We start from the raw sequence: 16,987 nt of genomic DNA on the forward strand, positions 1-16,987 counted from the left end.
GGGCACTGCATCGATCCGTTATGGTGAAGGAAGAGCTGAGCCAAAAGGCCAGGCACATCCACAACCCCACCGTGTGTGTGGATGCGGAGTTGGAACCAGGAGTGGTGGAATCGCAATGTATGACCTCGGATCAAGATTAACGATTAATAGTTTTTTTGCACTCATATTTCACTGCTAAGGTTTATACTGCAAATATGCTCAACTGTTAAAACAGGGATATTTTTTCTAACGAAAGACTGTATACCTTTGATTTTAAAATTGAAACACACAGATGAACCATTTGTTATTGAATATTTCAAACTGAAATTGAAGCACAATTGGCTTGAAATGAAAACGTCATAAAGATCACATCTCACTTTTACTGTGAAAAGCAAGTTCCATAAAAAGGTAGAAAATAGTTTGCATTTCTGGCAAAGAACATAAACCATTTATAGTGATCACATCTGGATGAAATTGATCACTAAGCGGATGACCATAATTTTTTCTTTTGTCTCAAGCAGATTACCATCTAATTGATATAATTATACTAATGTAAGGTAAAATGGACAGCAATGCTATTTACTGGATGCTATTGACTTCTAATTGCATTACAGCTGTTTCAGACGCTTTTGAAATTACAGTGCTGTGACTGAACTCTCTAATTCAAATGCACTGTAATACAGAACAGTGCTGTACATGAAATATAGCTTATTGTAGTTCCACTGCTACATCTTGTTGGCTCATTTTTTGGCAGTTTATCAAAAGCTTTGAGTCTATATTTGTCATTGAGAGAAAATGACTTTTTTTCATGTTTTCTGTGCACGCAGCATTAGCCTCAGGCAGCTAGTCAGAAGCAGACGGGTTATTGCACGTAAAAAAATACTGCAATTAAAATTTTTTCCATGTTATGCATAAAGACCCAAAATTAACACTAAATGGAATACTTGTTTAAACAGTATATGTACAGGAATTATTTCCCCAGGTTTTTTGATCCGTATAAGCAGTTGATCATTATAACAAGGCTGCCAACACTCACGCAGCTCAAACGACATTCACGCTTTCAGACTCTCACACTCACGCAAGAAATCTTATGGCGAATCTTTGTTCGACTAAACCCAATATCTACATGTAAAGCATACAGAATTTTTACAAGGTAATAAATCGGTAACACGTTTAATACATATGTGTGCACACTTGTCTGAAAATGAAATTCTCTAGGACAGCCAGCTGACCAAGTTTGCCTTCATGCTGCTTCCATGTGAGAGTTACGTGACACACATAGTAATGTGTTTCTAAGGGGACAGTATATGGACACTGGGGAAAGTTGATTTTTTTTAAGCATTAACAGAATTATATTTTTAAAAAAGTAACACATGAGCAAGAATACATCAATTAGCCCTGTTCCACATAGACTTAGAAACATCCTTTATTCATGATAATCCGGTTAACAAAAGTAAAATTTAACTGATCTCAGCTGAACACAAATCATTCTTAAATGTACAAAACAGAATCACGAGGACAGGGGTTTGGAAAACCATCTATGGCAATTAGTTTCAACCATGGGCCAGTTTATTCAACAGTTCTCAATATAATGTTTTTTTTATATTGTTTTAGTGTTGCATAAAATTGCAGCTATACGTTTTATTTGAATATTTTAAGAAGGACTTGTTTTCTAAATTCATAAAAGTAGTTGTCTACATTAGATCGCTGTTGAGATGCCATCCGAAAAAAAGAAAAAAAAAATGGAAGACCAAATTTTCTTTTGGGAGAGCAACTTTTTCTAGGCAGGCTGGATGTGGCCCACTGGCCACACCAATTGCTGATCTACGATCTATAGCAGGGGTGTCAACCTCCAGTCTTGAAAGGCTAGAGTCCTGGGTAGCTTTGGTGGTAATTAGCACATGGAGTTGAATTAGGCGTGTTAAATGAGGGGAAACCTCAAAATGTGCAGGGCTCCAGCCCCTCCCCCCCCCGAACTGAGGTCTGACACCCCTGGTCTATAGGATGGAGGGGGTGGGGGAAAAACACAGAACATGCCAAGTTAAATTGAAATCAATGTTTAATTGGTTCTTTACAAAATCAAAATTTGATTACAAAAGTTAGAAAAACATGGCGGTCTTCAAATAAACATTGTCACACTGACTCCAGAGCTCATAGAGCTTAAAACAGATAAAGCATATTTCTCAAAAGACCTTTGGGTGCTTGAACCTTACATTGACTCTACCAGCAAAGGCAGGGAGAATTTCCAACAGATGACCAAAAGAAGGTGAACTGGAAATATAATCCCTTTATTATGCATGTAGAAATGTCACACGTTTACTATTTCATGGATGTTATGCAAACCTCGTATTTCAAACACTTTTGCAAAGGTTATAAATTCCATATAATTACAGCCCAAAAAACATGAAGTAGCTAAATGAGTGCCACAATTTATAACTGGGACAAGGAAGCCATTCGGACAGATTAAGCTTCCAATTTTGTAGCACAGGGAGAAACAGGTCTCTTCTGTGGTTTAATCAGTAAGCACTAAAATAACAATGGTAAGCTGGATCACCGGCGACTAGGAACTAAAAGCTGAGTAGCTGTCACAGAATCCGGGAAGAGGTTGTGGTAGGTTGGGAGGGGCACATAGGCGGCTGTAATCATTTTACCTGGAAAAAGGAAAAAGGGGTTTGCATTTCCTCTCTGTGCATAAAATACCTGAATCAAAGACACACACAAAGTCATACCTGCAAAGAGTCTCCCATGTAATGCATTCACAGCAGCCATGGCAATGGGAATTGTGGGACATTTCACATACACGTTACCCTGAAGCAGGAAGGAGGGAGAGAAAAAGAGTTTAGCTAAAAATTGGCAACACTTAATAAACCACATCTAAGTCACTTTAAAACTGTACAATAATCAATACAATGGAATTATGTACATTTGGATGAGATTTTAATTCCAAGCAAACTATATGGAAAAAGCACCAATCTCACAAAGAGCATTCTTACTTCAGGTGAATTTTTGTCAACATATACATGAACAATCCCCCCATGTTTAGTGCATTCTTCAATAACATCATCCTTTATGTCAACATCCCAGCCTGGATCATCTTCACTGCAAAATAAAACATTTAATCATGAGTGACAAGTGGGTAAGAAATCTGACAACCACGCCAAATTTCAAACTAAAAAGCACATTTAAATTGTCTTTTCTAAAATGGTACTTCTATCAGTATTTAAAATACTATGTCTAAATGATTTTTGTGTAAACACACATCCAGCTATGTCACAGTAGTATCAAAACTGAGGAACACACCACAATATTGGCTAGCATGACTGAGGCAACATGCAAGAACTAGGTAGGTACTGTGTTATACATGGCCAGAAGGTACCAAGACTATTACAGGGTAACCAATAATCAAAAATAAGGTAGTTTTTGGGGAACCTGAAAGTAAGGCCAGCGCAAGCTTTTCATTACTGGAGAGACTTGATACCATTTTCGAAAGGCATTAATCGAAACGCACAACTCCTTAAATGTGATTTTCTAATTTCCATGTAAAAACATTTTAAAACTCTAAACACTACACCTTCATATTTAGACATGCGATGCATTGGCTACTGGTGTGTTCACATAATTCAGACATTTTTTTTATTAAAACAAGGTAATAAAAGCTTAACACTTACGACTGAGGATTGAACATATTGGAAAGCTGGAAGCTCTGTGTGGCAATAGGCTGCGTAGGTAGATTCATGGCGGTGTTCATATTCAAATTCAGGTTCAAAGCAGGGCTGATAGCTGATAGGAAAAACAGGTGAAGTGACAAAAATGGCAGATTTTTGAACCACTGACTCCTTTTGCAGAACCTGCAGCATTGACTATATTAACCAAATATAGCTATTTTGCAGAACCAAAAACTCAAATTCTACAAGCAAGCTATTTATCCACCAGTTTTATATACACTAAAAAAGTACCTGTGAAATATAAACTGGCATTATTGACAAACCTGAATATTTAGCAAACTCAATACTTACATAATGTTCAGAAAAGTTTATGCCACACCCACTAAACAAAATGCTTCCCATGATTAACAAGCTCACTGTCCCATGGAGAAACTGGATCCCTAAAGAGCTGCAATATCAAGTGTTTAGGTCTCCGACAAGGCCAGGCCAAAAATGTTCACGTTCTTTATGCTGCTAACCAGCTGTCTAATTAAATGCATTTTTGTAATGCAGATTTGCTTCTTAAACTGTCATGATAGTTTTTCTGGTGGAAATTTATAAGGCCCAATAGCTTCGACATCAAGGTGAGTTCATATTTATACTTTATTCAAATACAAAGATGCTCAGAAGCACAAACACTGAGTCACAACTTAGAAAGTGGACAGAGCTTAACGACATCCTGAATCATGTGAACTCTACATAACTCTTACCCGAAACGGCAGCCATGGCCCCGAATGGGAGGGATCCACTCATCTGCAGTGCCTGTTGGGCAGCGGGTGGGATCTGCAACCCAGTACCTAGACAGTCACAACGAACAAGTTTGTTAAATACCTGGGGTAGTTGCTCATAGTGGTGGGTGGTAAGTAATTTATCGTGACAATTACAATTCTGTGCACAATAAATATTTGAATTATCGAATGATAAAGCAATACATTTACTTTTTTTTAGTAGATGCTTTTGTCCAAGGCGGGGTGCAAGTGAGGCAAATAACATTACAAACATACATGCTATCGAGGAGTGTGACTAAGTTGAGCTTCCAATGAATACCCAGTAATAAAAGTGCACTATTTAACACGTTATAATGACAGAAAAGCCCTGCATGTTTGTAGTCTGAGACAGCACAACAAACATGGACCGATGTGCAACAACTTCAGCCTGTATTACGAGCGCAGTCACTTATTTGAAAAACTTCTGATCTTTCCTAATCACCTTTAAAAAAAAAATACCGTGAAAAATATGGCAGTCGTGTCATGTGTTAAACGCGAGTCATAGACTGGTAGGCTACACTTGAACAAAGTGTCTGGCATGGCTGATGAATTCCTTCCAAAAAAGGTTTTACTTCGATTGTGTGGGAATAGTTTGGATTTGCAAAATTCAACAGACCAATCTACCGCAATTTGCAAACTGCAAAGCTACTCTTCATGCTAGTGGCAACACAACCAATTTTAATTGTATTTATTGAAAACCGTTCAGAAGAGCTGAAGTGATAAAATGTTCATTTGTACTCAAAACACGAAACGTTTTAAAGTAAAAAGCACTTGCGCTATAACGTGTCATTTTCATATACATATATACATAAGCATCTTGCTTAAGCTTATAATTATCATGTTACAAGGAACAGGATTTCTTGTAAGGATATTACAGCTGTCAGGATTACTCGATTACTAAAAAGCATCGATTTTCCCCAATCGATTACTCTGCAATATGGTGGAAGGAAAAAAATGGAGCATAGCGGATTAGAATCCAAAGAGTGAATGAATGCGCGCATAAGAAGTTCGCGTTAAAAGTGAAATGCAATTTGCCAGAAATTTAATATCAGTACAGCACGACTGCAATGCAAATACATTAAAAGACATTCAGGTTTGACAGATTCACCCAATAATGTGGTTAGCCATAGATATACGTCATTTAATCTTTCCGAGTAGCTTAGCTTGTCATCACTTGGACAAATTATTTAACTTACTTTCTGCAATTCCTGAAGGTAAACATAATTGCCGCTGAAGTGAACGTTAGCCCAGATGCTTACCTGCATCATTTTAGATAATACATAATAGTAATTGATACTTTATTGATCCCTGTGGGGAAATTCTCTTCTTATGCCTCTCTCAACTCTTTGTAGAGTACAGGTGGCAGCACCCAGGGAGCTGGGGGGATAAGGGCTTGCTCAAGAAGTGCTGAGGCTGGGTTTGAACCGGTGACCTTCTGATTACAGACACAAAGGCTTAGCCCACTGAGCCACATGCTGCTTTGTGAACGTATTGTATAAGGGCTGAATGATACTGTAAAAAGTTCACATTGTAATATTTGAAATTTTTGCGAATCAGAAGTTGCAAATGAACTATATCCTCAAATAGTGACTAAGTGATGCCTTGCATTGTGCTAGCAGACAAAGCAGAACTGAAATCAGTCGCTTCTGCTCAATAGTCTGAACAAAATATTTCTATACAAATGTTTTCATTAGTTCTTGTTAGCTTTTGCACTATTCACATTTGTAATTTCTCAAATAAGTGTCCAGTAGCAAGGATATGAATGGTTTATTTGTGATGTGTTGTCTTGTGATGTGTAATCATAAATGAAATGCTACGCATTAAAATTGCACATAGTGTAAGCTTGCCAAGCAGTTCAGTGGTGCAGTGGGCAGCGCTGCCTCTGCTGCTTTGCATTTGTGGAGTTTGCATGTCGACCCTATGAATGCGTGCGTTATCGGCGGATCCAATGGTTTCCTTCAAATGTCCAAAAACATGCAACTTAAGTGAATTGGAGTACCTACATTTTCTGTGTGTACCTCAGTGTAAACCAATTGCAATGCTTATTATATAATTATATGTTATGTTATACAAATGATTACTCTATGAATCGGCAAATCAAAGTCGTCAGATTACTCGATTACTGATGTAAATCGACAGTGCTGGCCCTAGGGGTCAGTGGCTAAATGGTTAAAAACATACATTGCAATGAGTGATTTGTAAACAAGAAAAAAAAATTGTGGTCTAACGTTGATTGTGATTCTATGCAAAAATATGACGTTCTGCCTATATCAGCCATCCCTAGTTATTCAGTCCTACCGAAACTGGCAATATAGAGATGGTAGAGCATAATACACTAGTTGCTTAGCTAACACTTACTAGTCAACAAAAATCATTACCAATTACAGCTGTAAACCCAACTGGAGAAACTGTTGCATGCAGATATTAAAAACAATGGTGCGTTCTGCTTTAGTGTCCTACTGCAGGGTCGCCACTGCCACTTATAATACTAAACAGAATTGCCAGCCTATGCAGCATAAAGGGGATTGAACTGGCAAACAAGCCCTGTTTATATTCTCCAAGACAGGAATGTGGGGCTGTTTTTCCTCAACATTCATCTCTATGCATATATTATATTTAAACCCACACAAGTTCCCGACCAGTTTCCCACAAAAGTGCTATCACAATAATTTTTTTTACCCCCAAGACCAGCAATTGTTTGTCAACTCTACAGTTAAAGTCTGGATTCCTAATAACAGGAAAAACAAATCCAGCCTTGTCCAGCACCAGTCCACTGTGTCTTTTACCATTTACACAAAAAAAACACACACTTTTTAAAACATTAATAATCCATATACTGCAGGAAAATGGATGGGCATGCTCATCACATGAGAAGCATAATTACACAGTTGTAAGCAGGCACACCAAAAAAAAAAGAAGAAGCAAATAATGAATCCAAAACTACCTTCAGCAAGCCTGGCCATCAACTGCAAGCGTCCAGTAGTGCCAAGGTCAATGCCAGTCCTCTCGAGCTCATCACTATCCAAGAAGGAGCTTGCTGTCGATGCATCAGTGCGTTCGGTGACATGACCCACTTTCATCGGTCTGCCGGCCAGCTCAAACCCATTCAGCTGCTCTAGGGCCTTCTTAGCACATTCAGCATCTGCAAACTGAAGACAAGCACAAACCCTGTACACCAAAGGACTACAAGAAGCACCCATTGCCATAACTTATTTCCATTATCACGATCACCTTCAAAATTTCAACTCACTGTAATAAAGCCATATCCTTTTGATCTTCCAGTTTCAGTATCCATCATGAGCTGAATACTTTCAATCTGGTAAAGACAAATGATAGACATGTTCAGTTTAATCCAGGGAAACAGACTTCAAAGCTCTGACTTTATATAATTAAAGATAATTCCTTCCTCCAATAAAAACAGCTGACAAGTATGAAAATGTTAAGATAATATTGCGCTCGATTATGTGCATCTTACAGTAATACAAAATGCTATGATTATAAATACCTAACCATATATACTCATCTATCACTCGACGGACAAGACAACGATACCGCAGAAAGCAAGGTTAACAGTTCAAAGGATCAATCATCAATTTAAACAGATAGAAGAATATAACTAATTCTAACCAAGACAAATATATTGAAGACAAAACCAGTTTGGAGATGGGGGACTCCTTACCCTTCCAAAAGGCTCAAAGATTCCTCGTAGCATGTCCTCTGTGATATTGAAGTGCAAAGATCCCACATATAGCCTCATAGGTCCCGCAGTGCCCTTCTGCAAGTTGTTAGCCATTGCAGCAGCCCTGTTCTTTTCAGCCTAGAAACACAAACACAAAACTTTTAAACAAAAACCTTTGCTTTGCTACCACACCCCCCACACATACAGTACACACAAGAGCAACAAGCAGAGACATTTTAAGCTGCTATCAAAGCATAATGCACGGATTCCCCACAAGAGAGAGCAGCTACCATAGAACAAGGAAACTCTGGGAAATTGTTGCAAAAATCAGCAAATTAATTCAAGCACTAATTGCCATCCAACTTTCGTTCCATTTCTATTTATACAAATAGAAGTATTTTTGGTCAAAATAGTTTAATTAAGATCCAGTGTCACCTTGTTAAAATTCAATAACAGCAGGCAATAGAACCTTTTGTGAGTTTCTTAAAACTATCCTCCTTGCACCCTTTTACCGAAATGACTATACAGTGTACTACAAAAACATGGTATTACCTGTGAAGCCTGGACAATAATTGGCACCCCCAGAAGTCTTTGCCCAGTTAATCCAATTGCCAGTGGTACAGAATTCACTTGCACAAACTCAACATAAGCAATCCCCTTTGATCTTCTTGAGTTTCGATCAGAAATCATTCTCACATCTCGAACCTGTAGAGAAAATATTTAACTTGACTTCCTGTAGTTAATGGAAATAAGACGCACAAATCCAAATAAGCATTCTAAATATATTAAAGCAGCAACTGACCTTTCCCACTGCAGAGAAGAACTCCTCCAGATCCCGAGGGCGTATTCTGGCTGCCAGTTGCATGCAGAACACAGTGCGCGCATCTCTCTCTTCAGGGGTCAGGTTGTCAATTGGCTCCCTTTAAAATACAGCATACAAAAATATGACATAACCAACAATAACTGCCAAATCTTAGGAACTCTGAAGGTTTTTAGTACTTTGTACTAAGGATTTTTGCATTGACTTAAGGAAATCAGTGAAAACCCAAGGAACCTCTGTCACACTCACCTCACTGGACTCTTATCCTTCTTGAAAGGGCTGCTTCCTTTAGATCCCTTTCGACTGAAATGAAATCAGTGTTAGTCCCATACATTCCTCAGAATTTTTCATCATATCAAACAAGAAACCATCCACACAAACAGTAAGAAAACCAGATCATAAAAACTTCTGCTTGATGGAAAGGGGGTGATCATCAGTCCTCTGGAACCACCATTAAATTTCAGCCCAGAGCTGCGATTAAAAACAAGGTTCATTTCAGAGTCTATGACTAATAGTCACCTCCCCGAGGGTCTGGGGAAGAAATGATAAGAACCTTGGGGCTTTGCCGCAGTTCTAAGTCCAGTTAAGATCTGAATTGGGGAGGGGGGCTTTCCAGCTTATTAGCCAGTCATTAGTGGGTGGACAACACCAAAGGCCACATCACACCAAGCATGGAGTTTGTTTTCAGGTTTTGTCCAGTGGTGCCTTGCTAGTTGCAACTAACAAGGTCAAAGGACAACATTCAGAATCACTTCGGCAAAAGTAGAGGAGCCTATTCCTCAGAATGATGCTTCTCCCTTTGTGCAACTGCTATTACATGAAAAGTTCACAAGACAAATATTTCCCCAATATAAAAAGGCTAGGGTCATAATGAACCTTGCCATTTCCCTATTATATCATACATCATATCCATTGCCTAATCCAGAGTGTTAACTGCAGAGGTAATGCAAGCATTAGCTTATCCAAGACAGTCTAGCAAGCTTTCCATCAATAACTAACCACTGTTGAGAAAACAATGGCACATTCATCTCAGCCTGAAAGCCAGGATATCTTGTTACAAGAACAGTGTAAAGTAGCTGTTTGGTGACTGCTTGGTGCATGAAATGTTAACCCTCTGGGGTCGACGGCATCATCGGCGATGCTGCGTATCTTTCTCGTGTAATTCAGTTCATAACTCGCTGAAATCTTATTGTAGAAACATGAAAAAATGCTGACTAAATCCATAATCTGCCTTTTCAAAACGTCCATTGTCTGAAGTATTAGGTTTTAAAATTAGGTTTTAAAAAAAAAAATCTGCAAAAAAGTAAACCATGTAGCACCGCCCTCACCTGAAGATTGCTATTTGCAGTTCCACATATTTGAATTGTATTAGCATGGTAATTTGATGAACAACGCAATGGTGAAACGAGATCCAGATACATCCCCATCAGCACCATAAAAGGTGGGGAGGATGTGCCCAGGTGTGAATGGCTCATGCATACACATGAAAGTTGCTACATATTCAATGAAAGGAGCCCAGAAATAGTGACACGAGTTAGGTTTTTCTTATTTATCCAACTGAATATTGCAACTACACCATTTAGTCATCTTCATGTTGCGAAGACTTTGGTGAACAGATATCTGGGATCAAAAACTGCCACCATTGCTTACTATGTACTTTTATAATGTTTCTGCAAGTGTTCCAAACTGCATTTTGCAATGTCTATACTTCGATGTGAAATTACAAATTTCACATAAAAGAAATATACAAGAAATAATTTGCCATGAATTAAGCTTATGATATTGAAAGAAATGTGGCCATGCCCCAGCCAGTGAAAGTGTGTTCCCTACCCCTAGACCCCAGAGGGTTAAAGCACATTTAACTGGATGCATTTAAGGTTAGAATTAATGCACTAAGTATATCTTTTGTACTTCAAACAGAAACAGTAGTTATTAGTAAAGGAAAAGTATTGCGAGGTTAAACGGACACAGTACCGTTACAATAACACAAAACTATTGCAAGGGAACTCAAAACAATTTCAAATATTTTCCCACCCTGACCTCTTATGGGCTCCGTATACCACAAATGATCTGCAGAAAACAGTAAATCACTATTACACAACTGTCCATTAATATGTATTTTTAGTTGTGTTGTGTAAAATCATAACCACAAAAACACAGCAATTTGTACACGTGAAAAGGGTTTTGCATATGTGGATCGCTTCCTGTCTATTTGTGGATCTTTAATTCATACAAAGGCTGGGCTGTAGAAAGAAAAAACAACTATTGTAGCACCAGTGGGCTCTGAATTTTGTGTGAAGCTTTTGAGTGCGTGTAAATAGGTGTAATAGTGTGTAATTGTCGTTAGTGTAAATACTTGTGCTGTGTATCTGGTTGTCACGTGTGCCCTTAACCGTGGTTGTACTTTGCCTGATCCTCAGGTTGTTTGTGTTGTCGCTGCTTGTTGTGTGGTCCTTCTAAGGACCACAGTTCCTTAAGAAGTTGTGGTCCTGAAAAGCAACTTCATGCAATTCTGTGCCTTTTCGTCTTTATTCACCACTGTTGTGATTCCCGGCGCTACAATATCACTATCCACAAATGTGTATTTGTATTGTAAAAAAACCATATCCATAAAAACATGAAGCGATTTGCACACCAGAAAGGGGTTTTGCGCATCTGTGGATCATGCAACATGTCACTTTATTAGCAGTTTTTTGTGAAATTCGTACAGCAGCTGATCTGCAGGAAAAAAAAATCCACAAATATGAGGTGCAGTCATGATATATCGGATCGGAATATGAGATTTTGGTCATATTGCACAGCCGTATCCAAGGGTGCTCAATATATAATGTTAAATGCAATGCACAAGTCTATCTTGAAACACCCTCCCCTGTTACATCATCTAATAATTACTACTTTCTACTCTTTGTGTACTGTGAAATCCCACTGGATACAAATTGTACATGGATGTCTTAAAAGAGGAAAATACACACAAACATTACTAAAGGATTCACCAGTAGCCACTTAACCACACCTAGCAGACAGACGACATAAACCAGAGACAATAAAATGAGAGGAAAATGTTGTACTTACGGAGGGCTCTTACGACCAGTTTTGTAGCGACCAGCTCGTTCTTTGCTGCGGGAGCCACTGCGGTGTCGGCGCTCTCTGCTATGGCTTTGCTTTCTTTCACAGCTCCTACTTCGCTTCCGGTCACGATTCTTTTTGTGCTCCTTGCTTCTACTTCGTCCCTTATCATGACTTCGGCTACGACTCCTGCTTTTGCTCCTTTTTTTCCTTCAAAAATAAATATATTTCTAAGCATATAAATTACATACCAAGGTGTGCTGATCAAACAAATCATATCATCGTGTCTTGTGTGAGCGCTTCAACCGAAAGGTTAACAAAAAGCTAAGACTAAATTCACACACAGATCATTACCATTCATTGCAAGTCTCAATTCAGCAGTTCTTTTTCAAGCCAGTGTTTATAGAGCTGTGGACATTTTCTTAGAGAAGACAAGAACAGATCCAATACTCCAAATGTTCCCCAGATCCTTAAGGACATAACAGCTAAGAATAGCATTCAATAAAATGAATAAGAAAAACAAAAAACACATTGTACATTTGTTCACTTCTGACAGGAAACTAACCATGTATTTTTTCTGTGTTACAGCTGATTACATTTTTGGCATGCAAAGGGAGGAACCCTTTAGCATTACAGGTTAGCCAAAATATGGAGGCCCATCCACAAGCCAGATGTTAGCGACTTTAATACAGCTTCTTAGCAAATAAGGCATTGGAACTAAACATACGGCATGTGTTCTTCCACACCATAATAACCACCTTTACAGCTTACAGTGTGTATGCTACTGAGAACAAGCAATGTATAACTAGAACACACACTTTGCAATAGCAAAATAAATCAGTTTTTAAAAGTGAAGTGAAATTCTCTACAAAATAACCTAGAAAACATGCAAAGGACTTATCCAATTAGCTCTGTCATTACTGCATTGAAAGATGCTTGAAGTTGTGTTGAGGGTTTAGCCGCCATGCACATGTGGTTGTAAGTCTCGGTGGCGTTCAAAAAGCAGCATGCGAAAGATAGTGGTATTAATAGAGATTAGCCAATGCAAATTTTAGTTTCGATCCGATTCTGATACAAGAGCCCTTTAATAATATTAATACTTTATATATTAATCTTTTTGAATTAGTAAATACAAGTGAAAAAAATGTATGCCAAAAAAAACACACATAACGTACCGTTTCACCTCATTTGCACATATTAAGTATTTATTTCAAATGCGAATATACAACTGGCAAATTCTTAAAATGCCCCAAAATTGTTCTCCTACTGCCAACAGTGTCACTTCCACTTTGTTGCAATAGCAGTCCCTTGCGTATCACAAGCTGTAGCAATTGCACAAAAGGTAGTGACACCCAAATCATCTCCTGCAAAGGGCATGCACATAATATCACTGCCATACAGAGTGGCAAAAAGCTAAGTGGCAGCATTAGTGTTCAGCTTGAATACCACAAAAACATCTAAAAAGGGAAAGAGCCGTCATGCGACTGATTTTGTACAAATCGATTTTACAAGAAATGAGCTCTTTTTACAGACTGCCGTCGGATGTGGTCACATCCGGCCAATAACCAATACGTCTAATAGGTATGGATTGGTGCTGATACCAAACCGAATATCGGACTGGTACACCTCTCGATATTGCCACGATATTTAACTTTCCTGCAGCAAATCCTCAGACATCCATATTTATGTTCAGGTGTGTATAGAATAAAAAGTTTGCCCCATATTCTGGATTCAATTTCAGAAAGTACTAGAAGCGTCTCTAAACACAATTGCACATTTATGACGACATGGTGCCAGAATTGTACGTTGGTCTCAAAATTGAGCCATGAGCAAATAGTTTAAATATATTACCGATAACATAAGTGACCAACAATTATAATATCTTACATTTCAAAATCAATTTTAGAAAGTCAGTTTAAGTCTTGCAGAGATCTAAAAATCACCACTGAATGGTGATTTAACAGAAACGTCTCCCCACCCCTAACTGGCACATTTCGTAAGAGCTGAAATGAATGACAAAGGCAAGTGAAATGCTTTAAGCCATACTCACTTTTTACTGCGTTCCTCATGGCCATTGGCATTAGCAGGCTTGACCTCATCCTAAGCAGGGTCGACAGGAGAACACCATGAAGACGAAGATTTTATAGACAAGCCATCAGGGTAAAAGGGGATGGGAACAAAAGAAAATGAACAATATTTACTAAATATTCATGCAATGAATGTTTAAGACTTGAAATCGGGTCTTTTAGAGATCCAGGTGCAATTTTCCACTTTCCTTTCAATACATTTGTGATAAAAACAACCCATTTGGACTTTCAAGTGTTTGTTGGGAAAATTAGCGATTTAAGCTACACGAGGTTGTGTTTAGGGGATATTTGGTTAGCAACACAACCTCTCCTAGTCAGTACCAAGGCTATCTTTGCCTAAAACCAAGGTGGCCAAGCTAGCAGCCAGCCAATAATCAAGTTCCTGTGATGGATGCCATTCCAGTGATCTTCACCCATTTTCGTTCGTAGACTGTAAGAGCTCGATGTCACCTCTGTCACACATCTCGCCCTGAAGCAAACAGGGATTCACACTGCTTAGTAACTTTCACCCAAGAAATGAATACCCAAGAAACAAAATCCAACCCCATGATATTTTTGCATGGAGATGGTCCCTGTTAGGAAGTGATTTAAAGGTTTTTTTTTTTTTTTTTTTAATAAAGATGAAACAAAAACTAACTAGTATGAGCATGAAAAAAAACTAGAGTTCAAGGTTCAAAAAAAAAAAAGTATTATGGCATGCAAAAGTACTTTGTGGCTACTTAACTAAACTTGTATAAAACTTGTAAATGGATTAGGACAGTATTCACATTTAAACGTTATGTGTGTGATGCTGAGAGGGAAAAAATGTAAAGCACCAAAGCAACATCATATTTCTTTGTGAAATAGGGACGATTACCCATTACAAAAGTGATGCTTTGAAACATAACCAGTTACTGGTCACAAGCTGAAAAGGGAAAAAAAAAAACTCATAACGCAGAGTGATTTTATTAGTCATGCAACATATAGTTATACTACATTACAGATTTTTTTCCTTTACACACAAATAAAACACAGGAAATTCTGGTGCAACTAAAGGTTTGGCGAGTCAAAATTTAAATACTGTCTCAGTGTTAGGCCTGTTAGAATAAATATCCCTGTCCTCCATTTCATTCACCTTGTGGCAACTGGCTTTTGATGTTCAAAGTTAAGGTTCTTCTTACCTAAAGGACCACAATACATCGATACAATGAATAATTACAACTGTACTTTTCAACAGTTCACAAAAACACAACGCTTTACCATAGGACAAAAGGTTAAAGTTCTTCAGGCATCCTCAACCCTGAATTGGAATTGTAGAATGCATCCGGGGATGGCAAGTTTCTTATATATATTATATATATATATACACACACACACACACACACACACACACACACACACACACACACACACACACACACACACATTCGGGGGTAGACAGAAACTGAAATCCTCTATGTGCAACGCGAAGTGAGCCATCCCCGCCAATCACCAATTGACTCACCTTTTTATAGGGGGCCTCAAGCATAGCTTCAATATCAAAATCGTCCGCCATGTCTTTATTCCGGGCTGCAAAGGAAATAACATGTGAAGACTATTACACACCTATGCCACAGTTAACACAACCGACACTTCGGCTGAGTACATCAATGGTTAAACTTGACCATAATGTTATTCGTGAAACTCGACTTATTTTAAAAAGCGTCGTATGCAGCAATGCTACTTTTATCAATATTGCAAAGTTCTACTGACTGAACAAACGATCACGGCCTAGTGTAAAGTCCAAGACCAAAATCAGTTCATCCAACGCACAACGAAAATCCTAGCAGAGTGGCTACGTACCCGAAGTTTGGCTTTACAATTCATTCACGTTTATCCAACCAGCTAGTTCAAACCTTACATTTTTTTAGATATAAATAAGTAATATGCAGCACCCATCTATACCATTATCTAGATTATTAGCTACTGAACTGGCACATTAGTTACCGAGCAGTTAACAAGCTAGCTGTAGTATTGTACTGTAGTATTATAGTACTGCCTTAGTTCGTAAATACGATACCCCGGGATATAATTAAGCTGCATTTAGGTACATATTACCCGTTACTGCTATCGGTTTAAGTCAAACTTCAGCTAGCAAACCGCTTTACGTGACTATTCAGCTACTCGCTCGGCTATTTTCGAGACACTAGTTAGCTTCCTAATATCAAATAAAGATGTTTATATAAGATACACGTGTTTCTTAAATGAAAACATTTTTTATATAAAATATTACCTTGTACAAGCTTTTAATCGTTCCCCAACAAGTAGTTATGTTCTCTATAGATGCTTATCGACAAGCTAGGCCCGTCTCAGTCGACAACCGTTCCTTTCTTCCGCTTTCCAAGACAAAATATAAAAAGGTAGCTTCAGTTTAGTTACTTCTGTCTTAAAGTAAATCGCATAAATACACTCTGAGAGACTGATATTGACTATCTGGCTGATATAATATTATTTCGAACGTCCACTCGTATTGTTTAAAAGTTTCCTCCGCAGAACTACCCGCGCTTCTTCTAAAATGGCGTCTGCAAACTGGACCTAAAAGGGGTTTCCCGAGATGCCGCATAGGGGCGAACCCTAGCGTTGCACTTCTCTTCATTACCGATCCCGGATCAGTACGACACCGAGGGAGTTCACTACATCAGCCATCAGCTGTCTGACTGTTTACACACGGGGTCATTCCATTTTAATTAAACAAATCTCCAAAAGAAGTTTTTGGTTTTAATGAAATTCTTGCATGTGAATTACACCTACTTTCATTAGCTCGGAAATGTTTTTATTTGTTTATTTATTTTTTTCCTTTGAGATATAGAGCCTTTTCTACAGCCCAGGTAGCAAAACTAAAATAAAAAACAAAGCTATAGTTTTTT

At 38.2% G+C, this 16,987-nt stretch overlaps 1 protein-coding gene across 2 annotated transcripts; it reads right to left on the minus strand.

Annotated features, from left to right (window-relative positions):
* Positions 1–2,020: 2,020 nt before the first annotated feature.
* LOC125744509 (RNA-binding protein 39-like) lies at positions 2,021–16,668 on the minus strand. Of its 2 annotated transcripts, XM_049016390.1 has the most exons (16): positions 16,354–16,668; positions 15,586–15,650; positions 14,066–14,115; positions 12,022–12,225; positions 10,990–11,019; positions 9,199–9,252; positions 8,932–9,049; positions 8,682–8,834; positions 8,130–8,267; positions 7,701–7,766; positions 7,395–7,599; positions 4,394–4,480; positions 3,648–3,759; positions 2,973–3,078; positions 2,709–2,787; positions 2,021–2,630 (listed from the first exon to the last, which is right to left on the minus strand). In XM_049016390.1, the coding sequence occupies exons 2-16, from the start codon at positions 15,634–15,636 to the stop codon at positions 2,530–2,532; spliced, it is 1,554 nt and encodes a 517-aa protein (XP_048872347.1). In that variant the 5' UTR covers positions 15,637–15,650; positions 16,354–16,668; the 3' UTR covers positions 2,021–2,529. The 2 variants fall into 2 exon arrangements, with proteins under 2 accessions (XP_048872347.1, XP_048872348.1); XM_049016391.1 differs by lacking the exon at positions 10,990–11,019.
* Between the last annotated feature and the right edge of the window lie 319 nt (positions 16,669–16,987).

The sequence above is a fragment of the Brienomyrus brachyistius genome, chromosome 6 (assembly GCF_023856365.1).
Source record: "Brienomyrus brachyistius isolate T26 chromosome 6, BBRACH_0.4, whole genome shotgun sequence".
Lineage (NCBI taxonomy): Eukaryota > Metazoa > Chordata > Actinopteri > Osteoglossiformes > Mormyridae > Brienomyrus > Brienomyrus brachyistius.

Bases quoted from the DNA above. Each gene is read 5' to 3' on its own strand.
- LOC125744509 (XM_049016390.1), bottom strand. From the start codon at position 15,636: ATGGCGGACGATTTTGATATTGAAGCTATGCTTGAGGCCCCCTATAAA. The intron at 7,767-8,129 runs GTAAGGAGTCCC...TGTCTTTACCAG, and splicing joins TCTTTGAGCCTTTTGGAAGG to ATTGAAAGTATTCAGCTCAT. The intron at 3,760-4,393 runs GTAAGAGTTATG...TTTTCCTATCAG, and splicing joins GGCCATGGCTGCCGTTTCGG to CTATCAGCCCTGCTTTGAAC.